Source organism: Aspergillus brasiliensis (genome assembly GCF_001889945.1).
Source record: "Aspergillus brasiliensis CBS 101740 unplaced genomic scaffold ASPBRscaffold_2, whole genome shotgun sequence".
Lineage (NCBI taxonomy): Eukaryota > Fungi > Ascomycota > Eurotiomycetes > Eurotiales > Aspergillaceae > Aspergillus > Aspergillus brasiliensis.
Window position 1 is genome coordinate 3,724,746 of NW_027137443.1, and position 18,303 is coordinate 3,743,048.

General features: G+C 50.9%; 8 protein-coding genes across 8 annotated transcripts; 2 read left to right on the forward strand and 6 right to left on the reverse strand.

The window, feature by feature from the left end:
- Positions 1–279: 279 nt before the first annotated feature.
- On the reverse strand, positions 280–761 carry ASPBRDRAFT_192818 (uncharacterized protein; the record flags this gene model as incomplete). The annotated part of the gene is made up of 4 exons (XM_067620532.1): positions 280–340; positions 404–539; positions 595–681; positions 743–761. 4 exons carry the CDS (start codon positions 759–761, stop codon positions 280–282), a joined length of 303 nt encoding a protein of 100 aa, XP_067483951.1.
- Positions 762–1,678: 917 nt separating this feature from the next.
- ASPBRDRAFT_192819 (uncharacterized protein) lies at positions 1,679–2,628 on the reverse strand (the record flags this gene model as incomplete). The annotated part of the gene is made up of 3 exons (XM_067620533.1): positions 1,679–1,885; positions 1,942–2,281; positions 2,342–2,628. The coding sequence occupies 3 exons, from the start codon at positions 2,626–2,628 to the stop codon at positions 1,679–1,681; spliced, it is 834 nt and encodes a 277-aa protein (XP_067483952.1).
- A 2,199-nt stretch (positions 2,629–4,827) lies between these two features.
- On the reverse strand, positions 4,828–6,624 carry ASPBRDRAFT_62808 (uncharacterized protein; the record flags this gene model as incomplete). Its single annotated transcript, XM_067628387.1, has 4 exons — positions 4,828–5,052; positions 5,110–5,457; positions 5,510–6,175; positions 6,231–6,624. The coding sequence occupies 4 exons, from the start codon at positions 6,622–6,624 to the stop codon at positions 4,913–4,915; spliced, it is 1,548 nt and encodes a 515-aa protein (XP_067483953.1). The 3' UTR covers positions 4,828–4,912.
- A 274-nt stretch (positions 6,625–6,898) lies between these two features.
- On the forward strand, positions 6,899–8,885 carry ASPBRDRAFT_118009 (aminotransferase-like domain-containing protein; the record flags this gene model as incomplete). The annotated part of the gene is made up of 5 exons (XM_067617140.1): positions 6,899–7,046; positions 7,357–7,890; positions 7,946–8,580; positions 8,642–8,761; positions 8,814–8,885. The coding sequence occupies 5 exons, from the start codon at positions 6,899–6,901 to the stop codon at positions 8,883–8,885; spliced, it is 1,509 nt and encodes a 502-aa protein (XP_067483954.1).
- A 487-nt stretch (positions 8,886–9,372) lies between these two features.
- On the reverse strand, positions 9,373–11,604 carry ASPBRDRAFT_204269 (uncharacterized protein; the record flags this gene model as incomplete). The annotated part of the gene is made up of 7 exons (XM_067621700.1): positions 9,373–9,648; positions 9,699–9,786; positions 9,865–10,230; positions 10,294–10,379; positions 10,428–10,945; positions 11,051–11,456; positions 11,533–11,604. The coding sequence occupies 7 exons, from the start codon at positions 11,602–11,604 to the stop codon at positions 9,373–9,375; spliced, it is 1,812 nt and encodes a 603-aa protein (XP_067483955.1).
- Positions 11,605–12,139: 535 nt separating this feature from the next.
- On the forward strand, positions 12,140–13,111 carry ASPBRDRAFT_27131 (HpcH/HpaI aldolase family protein; the record flags this gene model as incomplete). The annotated part of the gene is made up of 3 exons (XM_067622335.1): positions 12,140–12,301; positions 12,361–12,543; positions 12,650–13,111. The coding sequence occupies 3 exons, from the start codon at positions 12,140–12,142 to the stop codon at positions 13,109–13,111; spliced, it is 807 nt and encodes a 268-aa protein (XP_067483956.1).
- A 532-nt stretch (positions 13,112–13,643) lies between these two features.
- On the reverse strand, positions 13,644–15,063 carry ASPBRDRAFT_115540 (uncharacterized protein; the record flags this gene model as incomplete). Its single annotated transcript, XM_067616906.1, has 2 exons — positions 13,644–14,037; positions 14,096–15,063. The coding sequence occupies 2 exons, from the start codon at positions 15,061–15,063 to the stop codon at positions 13,644–13,646; spliced, it is 1,362 nt and encodes a 453-aa protein (XP_067483957.1).
- A 1,010-nt stretch (positions 15,064–16,073) lies between these two features.
- On the reverse strand, positions 16,074–17,405 carry ASPBRDRAFT_27133 (uncharacterized protein; the record flags this gene model as incomplete). The annotated part of the gene is made up of 2 exons (XM_067622336.1): positions 16,074–16,227; positions 16,276–17,405. 2 exons carry the CDS (start codon positions 17,403–17,405, stop codon positions 16,074–16,076), a joined length of 1,284 nt encoding a protein of 427 aa, XP_067483958.1.
- Between the last annotated feature and the right edge of the window lie 898 nt (positions 17,406–18,303).

Here is an 18,303-nt window from a genome sequence, read left to right on the forward strand (position 1 = left end):
CGTGGACGCGAACAACGGGTAATTGCTGACTATAGGTCTAATTTCAACGGAGAAGGTACCGGCTTTTGATATAGTGGAGAATTATCGACCTGTTGGTTTGCCGTTAATGGTCCAGGAAGCTCAACTCATATACATGACATGTACTTAGTTACATAAATTTTAGACAGGCATGATATCAGGCCAATCATACGGCCTAGCTCAGTCGTCGCAATGGCGTCCATGACAGTCATAACTAATAGCTCACATTCACTCATTTAGCCAGCTCCACCGGTGTAATCCCTAGTATTCCAAATCATACGCCAACGTATCCTCACACAACTGCTCACGCTTCTCCTGCAACCTGATAGATGATTAGCTACCAACAACCTCTCGACCGAGGTTCCTCCAGCTCAGATAGACTTACTCAAGGTGAGCCGGATGAGTGGCATAAACCTGCAAATCCGACGGCTTCTCCAAAATAGCCACTATACCCATATTGTAGCCCTTTGCGCGGGACGCGGTCATTGCCAACGGTGGGTTGGCGTGGAATTCCAGGAGTCCTGGCACACATCAGTATTTAGTCATTCTTTATCCTCGTAATGGGAGGTAACGGACCCGGAATCTTGCCAACCATCCCTTTACCCAAGCGGGCCCAAGCCTCGAGCTCACCGGGTGTGACTCCCGGCTTCAGGCGGAAGAGGACTAGCTGATATGTTAGTGCTGTGGACAACGATAGGGGGTGAATGAGGGGATTGAGACACACCGACGTGGAAGACAGGCATGGCTATGATCGATTGGCAATTTTATTGGCGATGGTAATGTGGCGGCGTATGCAAGAGAATGCAGAAAGAAAAACAGTCAGTCAGAGTGAGGAATGGTGAATGAGGGGAAAGGGACGGAGGTGGCGGGGTAATGATCAGCCGGAAGTCACATGACAGCGTGTGCTGACGACTGCTTATCGGCTGTGAGTCATGTTTGGGAGTACTAGCCTGTAGAAATTCTGTTATTGGAATCCAATTATTCCTTGTATTTATGGTTATACTGTGAATCGCCAGCAGCGTCAGATCCGTGGAATGATTCAACCGAGGGCCGATCCTTGATCGATGCCGAACGAACCGTGGATATTTGCCCGCTCCAAAAACATAGATCCACTATTTGGAAGGTTGTAGAATAGAGTCTGATAGCCAGAGTTATCGCGTACAATTACATGTAATTAGGCAACGGGATAGCTACGGGAAAACCTCAGCTGCAGAGTTCTATTCGGAGCAACGCTATCCTGTTTAATACCCTCTTATCGATGGGGTGAGTACCTAGCTAAGATAAACCACAGAATTCCACCTTCCACCAAGCAATATGCCCTCCCAAAATCAGATCGAAATGCGGCGGCAACTCTAGTGCCATCGGTAATTGGAAGCAGCATTCTTGGGAAGCAACTATCTTCGCCTGTCGGTATATTCTTGGGGTATTCCGACGGGATCTGGACCGAACAAGGTGTGTGAGTGGGGGGAGCGGCGCAAGGGAAGCAGATGTGCACAATAGCAAATGTCATTAAACTCATTAGCCTTCGGCGTGCCGCATAACCTTGCCATGTCATCTCATCCGGATGGGTCGGCGTCATGTCGCGGATTGCATCGTGAATATGAAATTGCTGTACGAATAGCTGGACCAAAGGCAGACTTCTGGTAGGGGCATACCCAATTCATCTCTCTTGTAGCAATACTTCTTCGCGTCGATGCCGGAAGGTGTCGTAGGGTCTAAAGGGGATTCTATACCGCCGTATCAGTGGCCAATGGACGGAGCGTGCCGCCTTGGGTCTGTCAAGGCACTCCAACACCTCAGCAGATATCTGGGCTTCATATAGATAGATGAATTGACTATCAGAAGGATTCACTACCAGAAGACGTGACTTGTGGAATTAGCTTTCCAATCAGAAAGACAGACATAGGTCAAATTACAACTTACCGCATAGCTTTCTAGATGTGTAGGATGGCGCAATCGCCGCTGCAGCTGACCAAGGGACAACAGAACACAGACCAGATAAGGATCACGCTTCCAATCTCTCGTAAGGAGCCGTTTCTCGCCGGATGACCTTTGAACTGCTGACGGTTGACCCAGGCGCCGAGCTCGCCGTTCCTGCTCACATTCTCGGTGGTATCCTTCTTGGTCGTCGTAGTACAAATATCCAATCAAGAGATCGGCAGCACTGTGCCCCAAGTCTGAATTTTGTAGACAGCGCCAGAACGTGGTGCATTCGAGCCGATGGACAACTCGACCGGCGAAATAGAAGTTGATTTTCCCGCGGCTGAATGAATGGGTAAGTCAAATGGGAGGCGCAAAGTTCAGTGGGAAGTTCGTTGCTTACGTTTCCCGTGTTCTTAACGGGCTACCTGCATAGACCAGGATGTCGACCAAAGCAAACAGCTTCATAAGGATGGCACCGTCTGTTGCCAGATCCCTGGCATGAACATCTGAAGCATCATGTGATTCCAGGTCCAGGGAGTAGAAGCTAGAAGTGTGGGCCTCAGCACTAGAACTGGGCAAGGTGCGGATCTCGTCAAATTGGCATCCCAGTGTATCCAGGTGGCGCGACGTCCATAGCGGAGGGCGAACGAGAAGGCCGTTCCGTTGCAGAAGAGCATAGAAGCTCATGGGACTGTGGCTAGTCTGCATGGGCAAAAGGGAGCCGTGTTGTAAGGTTGTTACCGTTGATGCTATTGTGGAACCAGCTGTGCAGTCCTGCCAACGCCACGGAGAAAGGGAACGTAATTCACAGATGAAATAGCATGTAGCTTGTGACAGTAATTGATATCGAGGCAAAGGGCAGGTAGGTGATGGTCGTTAGTAGTACTCAGAGACTGCGTAGGCAGAGGTGGCGAAGGATCGGTGATGCCTAGCTAGAGTGAATCATCAACAAGTGACAACTCAGACATTAAGAGCAGTCATTGTGGGCAGTTAATTCACCTTTCCCGAGCCTTCACAACATGACCCCTCTATATAAGCTCGTCCTGCTCCTCACTCCCCTGTTTTGGATTCTGTTGGTAGATCGAGACAGATCACTATGTCAGTCGCGGTCAGTGTTATATAACCATCCATCCACACATCTTGCTGCAAGCAAGCATCTATCATCCTATTCCCGTCCTTCAGACCAGATTCAGCCCGGTGCCTTTTCACTAAGCCTACTCGTTTGCCCACTCTCGTTCACAAGGCTATACCCCATTATATTGGCAGCGTTACGTCGGAACCCCTATCTCCAATAAGATTTGAAGCTGAAGAAGCCGATATATGCCTAAAGTGTCCCGGAGATTGAGGCCGGAGCGAGCCTTACGCATGTCGAGTGGTTTCCCAGAAGCATCGTCATAAGCTCCTTCTTCAGGGTCATACTGATCCATCTAATTTCGTTTCCGACGCGAAATATCAAGTTTATTGAAGGACTATATATTACCTATGTCAGCCAGACCGAACGCAGCCTTGTACGGGATTCTGAGTCTGGCATCTCTCTAGGTCAAACTTGGACAGCTCGCCGCATTCCTGGCACTAACCCAAATCCCGAATCATACAAGGGAACCCATCACAACACGAACAAAGAAGCAAGGATAACAGAATGACAAAGTGACCTCGGCATCAGAGGTTACAGGATGCTTCCTTCGACGGTTCGGGGATAATCAATGCTGTATATAGCAGCCCCAAATGTGAGGTTTCTCACGGAAACTGATCAGTGGGTTATGTTGACCCGTGGTCTCAGGGTCCGCCCGAGGACGGCACTTTACGACTCCTATCGTCAGCCATACGCCATATTTTGTACTTCGGTGTCTCACAAGGAGTGTCAGCATCCGAGTATACTGTTCAATACCGATATATAAAACCAAGTGGATCCGCGTTGACAGGAAAGAAGCAGCAGAGAATATCAGCAATCGACGACAGGGGAGGTTGAACGGTGCCTTTGTGGTTACCAAAGACCGGGTGGTGATAATAGAGGCTAAGAGGAATTTTAAGTGTTTGGAGAATGGCCGCCCAGTCATGTCTGAGAAATGCTTTGCCCAGATGACCGGTGAGGCACTGGTAGCCAGAATGTCAGATCCGTTAGAGGTATTTATATATAACAGGTACGGCCATTCTAAGCTTATGATGTTATGTTCCGCAGGGACTAGGATGATAACAGAGCTTACAGTGTAATACTGCTATATGCGGTGCAGCATTATATGTGCTTCCTCCAATTTGGCTCTACTCCAGGATATATAGGGGACTTCTATGGAGACGAGCCCTCATGCTTTATACATGTGACCACGACGAGATGGTTCGATATTAGCTCCAGGTCTGGAAGGAAAGGGATAGTCCTCAATGTATGCGGGCTTATGCGCTGGGCCCATGGACACGTACACGCAGAGGCGAAAGTATTACTACAAGATTAAAGACTTAACTCACTGTATAGTCTCCAGAATCATCAGTCTTACTCCCTATCAAGCTTTGCCGCGCCTTGAACGAAAATTTATTCGGTGGGATTAAATGGCTCTTGGCAATGATACTTTCCAAGTAATGAATATTTTTCTTCCTCCACCTTTCTCTCTTGTCGCGGCCGCAAGCCTTCGCTACGGTGCGACATAAACTCCTTGTGAGAATATATCTTGGAATATGTATCATCATGTCCTCTGAGTGACTGCGGATAGGATAGCATCAGAATATACTGCAGTCTACTATGGGGCTGGCCGGAGCAGTTTCCGACCGATTTCAGTCTTGCCAGTATTGGTATATGGTCTCTGATATACTAATATATCACATTGCAAGTCCATCCTTACGTGTAGCAAATGAGATTATAGATAGTGTTAAATGAGCTTATCGCTTTCTCACCAGCCGGCAACCATGGTACACAAAACCCAAGCGAAACAACTAGGTTTTTATGAACCTGATACAATAAATAGATGACATCGTTCATTCATTACAGACTGTACACAAAGTGGATGTTCTCGTAATCTGTCATGTCCGACTCGGCATTCAGGCGACCCTGATGCGCCGATTCCTGGGCAGTCATGCCCATGGCGGCAATCAGTGCAGCACGACGGTTATTCTGCCAAACATCTAGATGCGATGTTAGGGTTCAACTCCCAGAACAGTCTTTCACTCGAGGGTACTCACAGTAGGTACGCCAAGCAATCATCAAGACTATCTCCAGACCGTACATGATTGAACATACTACGATCGCCGGAATATATCGAGGTGCATCTTTAGCCCGGAAGACCTGGGCGCCGACGCAGTTCCCTACACAGTAGGCAATGAATAGGACGGTCCCAGTGACTGATTTCTTCGTCCGCCCTGCTACATTGGATGGCAGCAGAGTCCAGATCAGAGGACCAGCTACGTTGCCCACGCTAGTCATGAAGTACACGCCCCAGCGCGCCCATAGCAGGCCCGATGAATGCGGGAGCAGGGCTAGGGCGAGCATACCGCAAAAGGCAGGGATCACTGACACAATCATGATGTAGACTGTCCACTTGGTTAGCATGTAAAGAGGATACTCACGATAGGAACAACGCACAGCGGAGATTTGGCTTCTTCAAAGTAAGATAACCAGCGATCAAGAACCAGGCGATGGACAGCAACTGCTGTGGAATCTTGCCCTTAACGATGGTCTCCAGGGAAGTAAAGCCAAACGAAACATATACCAGGTTTCCAAAGGCTGTTGTGCCGCCGTTGGGAATAGAATTGACAATGACGAGGAAGAAGAAGAAGTAGGTCTGAGGGTCGCGAAAGGCGATGGCCACCTGCTTCCAGTCGAGGTTGTGCTTCTGAGCATCCGAGCCAGTTTGGCTGGCTACGACTCGCGCCGCAGCCATGCGCTTTTCCTCGGCAGACAGCCAGCGCACCTCGTGTGGTGTGCCCAGAAGCAAATAGGCAATGCCACTAAGTACAATGGTCAAAGCACCCAGAAAGAAGGAGATGCCCTTCCAAGGAGCCATCCCATTAGGGTGCGTCTCAGCACGACGGCCAATCGCGTAGTTGACCAGACTGGTTAACACGTCCATCCCAGCGTTAGCACTGCCCCAAATGACCGAGCGCATTGCATGTTCTTCTTTTGTATACCATGTGGCCGTGATCAGCAGAAGGGCTGGGTAGGTGGTGCATTCAAAGACACCTTCAAGGAACCGCAGCACTGCTAGACCAGCGAAGTTGGTGGCGAAGGCGATGCAGAGTACGATGATGCCTATCAAATGGCGTCAGTGGACAGGCCTCCTCGAATACTAGGTGAAAATACTCACCCCAGCAGAACATAGACACCGCCACGGTCGGGCCAATACTGACACGCTGCAAGATATAATTCCCGGGGGCCTCGCTGACTAGAAAGGCCAAGTAAAAGATTGAGGTTAGCCAGGAGTACTGTTGGCCCACCAGATGTGTATCCTGCTCTAAGCCAAACGTCGCCTGGGTTGAAACGGACGCCTTGTCCGCGTACTGCGTGCCAGAGATAATCCACATCAACGGAAGGATGATCCAGTCTACCTTGCGCACCAGGAGGCGGTACTGGTCAGGCGTATATTCGGCTTCACTGGCGTGGACCAGGTCGGCAACGAGGCTCGGATGCTTGTCATCTCCAACCGGTAGCGGTTCCGGCGACCTTTCTGCCAACGCGATGTCTGTTTTTCCGAAGGTCATGATAAATTCTTGCTGAACTTCGCGAGGTTTCGATATCAGGCGAGTTGCGGGTGCCCGTATTTATCGTCCGTGTCTATCTCTGGCCACGAGATGCGCTGCTTGCGTCCCCGCCCCTTCGGATCTCGGACCGTGTCTGATAAGAAAAGCAGGGAGGATGATCGTCAATCTCGGCCCTCCTCCTGTGTCTGTTACTTCTTAAGCCGGCTCATTATACCTTCTCGCTCCCTCTCTTCATCTGTCTATATCTTGTTATCTCCTTTCCATCCCAGATAACATGGTCCAATCCCAATCCACGAACGGCCTTCCCACGGCTGTTGACTTGGGCCACCATATCAATTCACGCTCCCGGGCCCGTCATCCAAGCCCCTTGAAGGACATTATCCGGTTCATGGCTGTTGATGATATGGTGAGCTTAGCTGGAGGTATTTGCAAGCCAAATTTCATGTTTCTACCGTCTGCCTCGTTCCAACGTGTCCATATTTTGCATTCATTATAGCCTTCTGATATATATGTGGCTGTTATCACCCACTTACCCTCCTCACCTTTCTTTTTCTGCTCACTGCCACTGGTCACTCGTTTTACTTTCCAAGTATGGGTGTTACTTGTCAAAAACCTGTGCCAACACACGCCCGCCAAATATATAAACCCCGTCAACCGAAGGCTTTTGTTTGAGAGCTATTAGGCCAACTGATATAAGCCGTACACATATACATTTCTGACACTTGTTTCTAGGCCTTCCACATCCTTCATTCTTCCCGTTTCACACAGTCACCGTGACCGCATCGGGTCCAACAGTTAAGAAGAGCACCTGCTCGCTCGAACTCCCCCTAGAGGAGATTTTGCAGTATGGGTCAGGAGCAGGACATCCACAACTGCGCTCCTGGTGCCGCGAGTTCACCCAACGGGTGCATCAACCAGCGTATGCGGACTGGGAGGTGTTACTGCATCCCGGAAATACCAATGCCTGGAGTAAAGTGGTCGGCCTGTTGTGCGAGCCCGATGATTACATCCTGTGCGAGAGCTACACCTATCCATCCGCGCAGGCCTTCTGGATCCCTTTGGGAAATAAGGCGGCCCCGGTTCCTGCCGACGCGGAAGGCATGCGTGCTGATGCCCTCAATCAAATCTTACACGACTGGGAAGATACCCATCCGGGCACCCGGCAGCCGCATGTGCTGTACCTGGTCAGCGTCGGCTCTAACCCATCAGGCGTCACGATGAGTACGAAGCGTCGACGGCATATTTACGATGTGTGTGTCGAGTACGGTGCGACATCCCTTCTTCACTATCTGCTCGTGGACCTAGGCTGACATTGTCCTAGATATCATTATTGTCGAGGATGATCCATACTTTTTCCTGCAGTATCCAAATTATGATACTAGTCTGTCCGCCACGGATGCTCCCGAACTCGTGAGCAGTGATGATTTTCTGAGGTCTCTGACACCGTCAATGCTTCAATTCGACCATCAGGGCCGTGTGATCCGACTCGAGTCCTTTAGTAAAACGCTGGCACCGGGCCTGCGGCTCGGCTACTTCGTCGCAAATTCTGTGTTCACCGAGCGACTGCTGCGTGCGACCGAGGTCGAGACGCAGGACCCGTCAGGACTCTCACAGGCACTCGTCCTGCGCCTGGTGGAACACTGGGGCATCGACGGCTATTTGGGATGGCTTCAGCGACTGGGTGTTGAGTACCGTCGCCGACGCGACTGGATGATTAACGCCTTTTCGCAGCATTTTCGCCTCGAGCACGCGGCGGGCACAGGCAGCACCCTGTTGGCCTATCTTAATGGCGTCCCGATCTTCTCGTTCGTCCCCCCAACCGGCGGTATGTTTATCTGGGCATGCTTCTATCTGGCCCAGAACCCAGCCTTCGAGGAGCAGCGGCACGAGCCGGACGTGGTGGATCCGGAGCAGGCCGTCGCGGACCAGCTGTGGCAGCAGTTTGCTGAAGCCAAAGTGAGTAGTCTATAAGCAATCCTCATTGTGATACAGAGGAGATATTGATGGGCATTGACAGGTTCTCTTGGCTCCAGGGTCCTATTATCACCCGTGGCAGGGCCCGGACAAGGTCACGACAAATGCGCGCGGAGCCAACCCTGCGACGACCTACTTTCGGTTTTCCTTCTCCATGACGACGGTATGACACCCTTTATAAGACAGTCTGCTTTAGTAAACTGATCATTTGGCAGAAAGAGGAGATGGAACGTGGCATTGCACGTATGGCTCAGGTGATTCGGGCATCGTGGAAGCTGGAGCACTAGATTTGGTCCCTGTTAAACTAGGTCGAGGTTTGAAAAGCCGGAATCTGTTAAAACTTATTGACATTTGCTCTGGGACGTTCTGCATGATGATTCAACCGACGTACCCCTCCATCCAGTCAATAGGCACTTACTAAAAGGATCTGCCTCTGAGCTCATCCGGAAAAATTCAAGGGGTCTGCGCTCCACGCGTGCTAGGACGACCCAGCACCAGAGGACGCAGATTTCGTGGATTGCACTAATGGGGAGAGTCCCGAATTGGTGGATATGTACTAACGGTAGACTTAAATACCAGTAGAGCCATCGTCGCGTCCTCGGTCACTACATTCGGCCTGTAGTGCAAAAGAAAAATAGAATAAAAACTACTTGCAAATATATTAAAAAAAAAAAAAATTGAAAAGGACAGAGAAGAAAAAGTTCCATTCCTACATAGTTACGGTAAAGACACTTGCGTGCAATAATGAATAAGATATTGAGTCCCAATATACCCTTAGAGACCATTGAAAACCATATCAACATCGCCCGTTGACAGGCAATCCCATAGCCCGTCGAGAACAGGTAAGGACGGCAAATGGGCGCTCACGTCACATCGAGGATGCTGCAAAAGACGCTCCAAGATTGCTCGCCCACGACTAGCGCAGGGCCAAACGGACTCAAGCTCGAGCAAGGAATGCAAAGCCCGGTAGACGTCCGTCATGTGGTCAGATGGCTTGTCTGCCTGTGGGTGCTCCATGCTCCACAACAGAATGCCCGAGATGGTGAGATACTGCACGCAAAAGGCCAGATAATGGGAGGGGGGACGCGCTCGCGGATCACCTCTGCAGCCTGGATGCAGATCCGCGCTGCACTTATGCATTCGCTACTTGGGTTGGTAGGGGTGGGCAGGGAGTGACCGACAAGGGGGCTAGGAGGTAACAGCGTCAGTCTTCCGGGAACCAGATCTACGACCTTTACAGAAATCGAGGGTAGCAGATGATCGTACCGATACAGATTCATGATGGTTGCTGAGTGGAGGATGAAGACGATGAAGCCCATAGTGACATTGGGTCCTTGTTGGATCTGATTCGCAGAGAATCGGACTTCATCCGGGAGACCCTGGAACCAATGCTCGAGTATGCCCACGAGTCGGTCGACTGTTGGCCGCAGACGCTGCCAGCGAGCCGGCCATGATTCGACCCGTGCCGGTGGAGACCCATGCAGGCGATGCACCTCGGCGGCTATCTTACACAGTTGTGTATAGGCGACAAACCCAGCCATAGGTGAGCTGTCACCATCGGCTGAGGGTAGGTCGCAGCAGCAGTCGTCTAGGTTCGCCGCCATAGGACGGCCGAGGCTGATAGAAGTGAGGCTATAAACAAAGTTAGGAAGACCTCGGTAGATTGTTTTCTTGGGGTTGTATTTGTCTAACTACCAGTCCAGTGTAAAGAGACTCCACCAGACCCTTTGAGCGACCTGGGTATCCGCAGCGTCGCTGCTGGTGGAGACCTGGGGATCCTTCTGCACTACCGTCAGTTGACAAAAAGGAAAGTGAGAAGTTTCACATACTAGGCTAGCAATGTGCAGGCCCAGGTCCTGGGCGATGCGGACTGCCTGACCCGCCAGACGCCAGCCTTGAGCCACAGTGTTCCAGCCGGCGGCGCACATGGCCAGTAGACCGAGACACTGGACTTGTTCGAGAAATACCTCTCCACTGGAAGCCCAGAAGAGCAACAGAGCCTTCTGGTAATAGTCGATGCCGACTAAGCCCGCAGCACCGGGTTCACGCGGCAGCAGTCCGGAGGCACAGGCCCAAACGGCAAAGAAGACGGACAGAAAACCGCGTTCGACAGGGTTTCCCGCAGCCATGGCGTGATATTGGCACACGAACCGCTTTTGGTCTAAGATCGGAAATGTATAATGCAGCTGGTCAAAGTAAATACCGACCAGGAGGTCTGCTACATACTGCGGCGGACGGACCAGCTCGTTCGGGGACGGCAGATAGGGGAACTCGGGCCAGACCTGCCCATGTTGAAAGAAGGGCATCTCGATGGAGGCCTGGGGGATTGAGGCCTGGGTAGAATGTGCTGAGGGACTCGATGATTAGCTGCACCACCAAGGTACCTGTCGGAACTGAATCAGCTATGCAACGGCCTGTTGGGATCTCGTCTCTTCATAAACAGACCGCATACGACCGTACGAGTCGGGTACCATGTGCCCGACGCGATCCTGGCCTTTGTATGATCGGGGAGTTGGCGGGGATTCAGGGTCGCCGTTGGTCGGTACTTGAGCCTCCGTATAGATGCTGTCCTCTGGGACAAATCCGGTCCTCGATCCTGACTGTGAAGCAGATCTCGATCCCGGATCAGGAGGTAATCCCGTGCCATTGCTGGAGTCGCGAATGGCAATGATGCATTCCGACAGCGTCTGGGCCAGACCCTCAAGGCGTAATCCCAATGACTCCAGATTCCGGTAATGCCTGTCCAAAGAGCTAGCATCGCGTCGGCTGGCGGCGGCATTATCGTTGCTTTCGGGATACTCGCACTTCTGGTTGCGCGACTGGCAGCCGTGGCACGGCTCCTCCCCGTCACATTTCACCTGTGAGCAACTGTCAAGGTTAGCAAGCTCGCCGAAGCAGTTTGCAAGCAGGATAACGGTGGTAATGGGACAGTACCTTCTTCCGCCGACAGGCGACACAGGCCTTCCAGATACGACGGTCCGACTTTCTGTGCATTGGGGAACTCATGACGATGCAGCGATGGCGCAGAAATGATGCATGTAATGGAATCACCGGGGGGGGAACCTTACGTTTGCGGGGGATGATGAGGGGAAACAAGAAGCTTGCTGCAGGAATCGTTATCAAACCATATCTATTGGAGACGTTACTTATCACCAAGTATAACCGGGGAATATCCGTCCATCAACTGAGTATAACTGGTTAGCCATTATCCGTGCTTGGTAGATAAGCCACCCGGTCCCACAGGGACAAAGAGAGCATCTCATCATGTTTCATGGAGACGCCAGTTGATATACCGCAGCAGCGAGGCGACAAACATATCAAATGGAATTACGGGCAATAGTAGCGTAATTACTAGATAAAATTTGGGATGGCATATCTTACATAGAATAGGAGAGCTGGGTTGTGCCGTGGCTGTTATCAGTCGGGCCGTGATCCGACCGTACCTTCCCACTTATATACAATAAGGGCTTGAGTACTTAGCACTACTGCCACACACATCACTCTGTGTGCTACTCGACACCGTCGGCGGCCTCTTTATACCATGAACAGCTTCATTGCCTCGCCCGTGGTCTCCAAGACTGGCAAAACGCGTCTACAGGCCTCTCTCGACCGTGCCACTGCGCGACAAGGGCCGTCTATCGGGCAGTGGCTGGAATTTCCAGGCTACTCGTTGGCGCGCACCGTGGCCCCTCTGGGCGCAGATGTACGTGCAACATGTCTCTTAGTATCTGTTATTCTTCCAAAATGCTGATACACTAACAGTGGGTATTGATTGACTGTGAGCACGGGAATATCGATGACAAGGAAATGTATCTGCAGGTTGGGGCCATCTCGTCGGCTGGCGTGTCGCCGATCGTGCGGATTCCCGCCTCTGAGCCCTGGATGATGAAGCGCGCGCTGGACTGCGGTGCCCATGCCATTATGGTGCCCATGTGCGAGACCAAGGTCCGTCCTCCAAGATCACCATCCCTATCTCGTATAACCGTCGTGCCAGGAACAGGCTGAGGCTATCGTACGAGGGTGTAAATACCCCTCAGCCCAGTGACCCCAGGGTTTGCGGGGGGCAGGTGCCATGTTTGCGCCGGCGGCCTTCGACCAGACCGGGCGTGAGTACCTCACTCACGCCAATGATAATGTGATGATTATCGTCCAGATCGAATCGCGCACGGCGGTTGATAATTGTGCTGCCATTGCAGCAGTCCCGGGAATTGATATGCTCTTTGTTGGACCCAATGACCTGGCTTCCTTCATGGGCTACTTTGCCTTGGATCACGCCCAGATTCCGGAGGTTCAGAAGGCGACAACACGCGTCCTGCAAGCTGCCAAAGATGCTGGGAAATATGCTGGTCACTTCGCCCTGTCGGCTGATGTGGCTGCGGCCAAGTACCATCAGGGCTTTGATTTTGTCAACTCCGGGGCGGACATTGTCGCCCTGACCTCGTGGATGTCGACAGAGATGTCCAAGTTGCGACAACTGACAGATTCTACTACGTCCAAGGAAGAACTTGAATAACCGCTTGCGGCCTACTAGTGTGGAGTTGGCATACTCTCTGATAGTGACCACATAACTAGTAATCCCAGGAGAAGGTAGTATATTCTCTTTGTTACATTCCAAACGTGTTTGTGTCTTGGCGCAGTGGTGGGACCAGATCTTCTTCTTTGGCTTAAACGGCACGGTCTTGTTCAATAGTTGCATTGTTCTTATGTCATTTTGACTTGTTTCTACCCCGGAATCTTGTTCAGCTACTACGACTACCGGGCATCTGAATTTGTAGAAAGTTCCATCATAATACCAGAATCAAATACTATATGTCGCTCTTCGCCGTCCTGGTTGCAGTATGAAACGCTTAAACCTGTTTCGCAGGTGATATATGGCTGATGTGGACAATTATATGCAGCTGCAGTTACGGACAAGATACTCAGCACTGATGGATCGGCATTAAGCCTGCAGAACATCCTGTAGGTAGAATGATAGACTGGAACTTGCATAAGTCTTTAACATTCCAAAAATGGGCCAATCGATGAGCAAGCTGCAGTCCACATTTCTACTCAGCTGTATCTTGCACCTCCCACATCGACATATCCTTGAAGCCAAAGTCCTCAACTGGGACGTAATCCGCTGCCTGGGGCCCCAGATGAAGAATTCTTCCAAATAACTTTATCATATAGAAGAAGGTCCTCGTATAGGATAGTGCCGAGACAAGACTTCTCATGATCCAGATGCCCCAAGCCGTTTCGGGGTTGATAAGATGTGGCATGCCAGGTGCCAGCTGTTGCGCATCCTCGACAATGGGTCGCATTTGATCATTATACTGTGCCAGTGCTGCTGAAATGTCCGACGTTTCTCCTTTGATGTAGGGCTGGAGGTAACCTGCCAACTTGTAGGCTGCGCTAAAAGCCAACGTGGTGCCGAGGCCTGAGATGGGCGATGCACAATACCTTTCCGTGTCTTAGTAGAGCAGAAGGCTGAGGTAATATACAGGGCTCGCGGACCTACCCTGCGTCTCCCAGAAGCACCACCCGTCCTTTACTCCAGCTGTCCATTTTGACCTGCGACACCGCATCGTAGTAGAAGTCGTCGGTGGCCTTCATTTCCCGGATGATTCTATCGCATTCCCAACCGGCGTCCTTGAAATATTCCTCCAACAGTGCCTTTTGCGCCTGGATCCCGCCATTCCCCCTCGTCGCAACCTCAACGAATCTGGGATCCGTCTCATTAACCACATACATCAGGATCGTGGACCTCACGCCGAGGCCGTCTGGTCGCAACATAATGCCACGCCGGCCAGGAGCATGAAACCACCGCCTCCAGTTGTCGTCGTGATCCTTTCGCGGGATGCTGAAGAAGCCGGCAAACATGCCGAGCCGCTTCAATCGGTCCTTTTCCCCTTCTTCGCCCCAAACCATCTTCCGCGTCCGGCTCTGCATGCCATCAGCTCCCACCAAGAGGTCGAAACTTCTTGTCTCCCTACTCTTGGCGAAGCGCACGGTCACCTGGTTTCCATGCTGTTGGATATCATCCAGATAATCTCCAAATATGTACTCAATGCCAGCGGCGCCTTCGCGTTCAGCTTCGGCACTAATCCGCTGGCTGTTCCTCCAACATAGCTCCGCCAGCTTACCTCTGAGAATTTCAATATCGCTCGTTCCTGTCTGTATGGTACCGGTTTTATCTGCTGGATTCTCCGTCCAGATCCGGTTACGCTCATCTACCATCCGCACACCCTCTTCTCCCGTCGTCGAAGCCCTGATTTGGGCCTCCAGGCCGAGCTTCCGGATGATTGTCACACCTGCACCGCGGATATCAATGTTTTGCCCGCGGAGATGAGCGATCCCGGTCGACTCGCGCTCCAGAATAGTTATCCGAGGCTTCTGTTCAGCGGGGATGTTGGCCAGGAGCAGAAAGGACGCCAGTGTGGGGCCTGCGATGCCGCAGCCAACAATCAGGATGTTCACAGGTGCCATTTGGGTTTTGGAAACTATGGATAGCTCCTTCACACAGCAAAGGATGCGGTAGCCAAGACGAACAAGAGTCTTGGGAGATGTGAGAGTGCAAGCCTTGAGCCACGTGATTTCAGCAAGCATGCATGTTTAGCGCTGTGTAAAATGTCGGTCAACCCATGAATCTGTTTCCCCTGCGGTTGATTGGTAGAGTAGTTCGGAAATTTCTCCTAATTTGTCCGCCTGCATCCTGGCCATCATTTGAGCCGGAAGATCTGCTAGCGGTTTACGCATCACACAAGCTTGTTATGGAACCTCTTACTGTGGCCCGTTTGAAGCCGCCGTCCACTCTCTTTCGCTTATAGACGGATGTCGACCTAGCCGATCGTCATTAGTTCCACCTGGGCTGATTGTCTCTATAACCCGTCTTTCTTTGACCGGAGCAGGTGGTTCGCAAACATCTGTTGGACACTCTATTCGCTTTTGCGGAGTGCTACCAAGTTCAATACCTTCCAAAACCCCCTCCACGGAATTGTACAGCTTGCTTTAAGATTAGGACGTAAGCCCAACACTTTCTACAAGATCTGACCATATTCGTGCAGCTGTAATACGGTTACATTGACCCCATGATACTTCCAAAGGCCCACTGGGCATTCTTTAAATCATCAGGATCAGAACCAAGAAAAATGCTCAGGGACCCGCTGCGATTTGACAATCACCGATGTGCGTCCATCGATAGCCATCCATGTAAGTTGTAGTGCTCGAATGGAACAGAGGAGATAGCTGGAGATTTATTACTGATAATGCACCTACTGGAGCTTACAAGACCGCACAGAGTGACACGAGAAGCAAGTATTAATTGGCTCAGTGTGGTGACCTGCGCCTTCTAGGCTCCACATGGTGACAGTGCGAATGTTACGACTCCGGAATAGTAGCAGATCGGCCGTAAGTGATGATAATAAATTATGTGAGACAAAGTTGCATTCAATCCTTCAACCTACCGAAGGGCTAGAAGTCCCTTGACTGGCGGCAGACTAGATATTTGTCTTCTGAACCATATCCCATTCTTTGTGAGCCGCAGCATCGTTGAGCAAATAGTACCGCGCTAATGCATTACCTCCTCTGACGGTCAGAATCCTGCGCCAAAGGGGTTCTAATACGTCAGGCTGAGTGTCATCAGCAGATTGGCTGCGAAAGTCAGTAAGGCCTCATTGAAGCAAGCTCTCGAGAACCTACGGGACGGTGGTATTGATCTCCCCAGGCATCTTGAATACCGGGATGCCCGTCTCTGGCAGATCAATCAAGCGGACTCGTTCACCTCTTAAAATCTGGTCGACCTGGTCTGCCTCCAAGAAGGCGGGCTTCCAACCCACGTAGGGCTCGTATTCCCAGGCATGGATGCTTTCCCTAATAAAAGTGCGGAAAACGTCCTCGATTACCTGACGGTCTGTGCCCTTTGTGACGCGACTATTGCTGAAGCTCTCTGCGAAGAACGACATTGCAATATTCCCCATTCTCGAACTCCGAATAGCTTCCGCTTCAGCAACTGCTGACTTGGCACTGCCAATTGAACTATTTGGGGTTACTGCAAGTTGCTGGAGTTGGTGCATTCTGTCATCTCCCTTTTCGTCGAGAATCAAGCTTCCCTTGAAGGAGCCGATGAAGTACTCCATCAGGCACCAGCTTCGAGACATGTATTCTTCATCATCGAGGATGACAATACGCATGTAGGACAGGATGTCGTTGAGGCCATTGATCCCCATTTTGAAGGTTCCCTTTTCATCATCTGTTCGGGGTTCTTGCGGGAGGGAGGAGAAGTCATAGAATATCAGAACCTCAGAGGCAGGGTCATTCTGTGCGCTTCCATCGGTGTTTCCTGGCTGATCTGAGATGTTCGAGGTGCTGCCAGCATCATCCGCAGGTGATGATCCAGGATCAAGCGGTGCAACAGGGGGATGAGGGGGAAGATGTTGGACTCTTCGCAATTGCGTCCCCTTAGGGTCGGGATGCACGGGGTCCAGCCAGCGATGTGAAATAAAATACAGCTTTTTCTTCGTTTCAGTTTGTTCGCCCTTCGCGTCAACTTCAGACTGCTCGGTAGCACCTGGCTTGTGATCCTCGAAAGCTTTGCCCAAATCCAGCTCCTGGCGGATAGGGTAGTACTCGACATATTCGTCTGGCTCTAATTCCTGGTATTTCTTCCACCTAGTCCAGTGTCTGATTGAAGAAAGTCGTATCATCCTGTAGCAGATTAGGGATCCCACAAAATTATTCAGTTCCTCCTCCGCGTTGGCGAAAGCCGAATTGCCGGTGGCGCTTGCCTCGGGCTCCTCGCTCGCAACTGCTAAAGATGGTGAGTGTCCCATTTTTCATTTCTTGGGGCAAATACCACGTTGCTGTATTCAGGCGGTGCTCCAGGAATATGAACTTCGCTCAGGCTTAGACACCGGATATCGGATGACATAAAGGACACTAAGGGTGTGATTGTATCGAGTACCTAGTATGAATTCATGATAACCCTGTCCGTTCATTTGTACTTCTAGGGAATGTCGATAATAGCAGCTCGTATTACTTAGTTTGTCCCATAAGCCACATGCCGTGCCACAAGTTAAGCCATTTGCCACCTGCTCCGCAACACTTCCCCAAGGAAATGGAACTTGCGAGTAAGCCTTGTAAGTTTTGAACACAAATTTACGATCAATCAGAACATGCTGTGAATAGAGACAATATGAACAATTCCAATTTGAACGTAAGCCATATTGGTGTGACTTAAAGTGTCGTCGTACTCTTATTGGGCGGGAAAGCCTATTGCAGATAAAGTTGGTCCGAGACATTACCGTGGTGGTTAAGCAAGTTTCCAAACCATGGATATAATCACACCTTTTCAACTTGAACACGAAGATATTATACTCTGAATGTAGCCATCGCCGGGTCTGGATCTTTTGAATAACGTCCAGTCCATCCTGGCGTTGTCCAGCCCAGATGTTGTGTATGCAAAGGGCTGTAAACTGAAATGTTCCCATGGTTGGCGGAGCCTCAAAATGTCCACATGCTCATCCGACGATCATACGCGTGTGATAGAACCGTATCCCTAGGAGCCTCAAACTACCAGTTCTGACTGCTGATTATTGCGTAAATTGGAACTCGAATAGCACAGGGCCCAAACCTAGCATCGCAGACCCCTTAATACAAACGAGCACGCATGTATCACAAAACCTTCAACCCGATCATACCAGCAAGTCTTCATTCCTGCAGATCTTGACT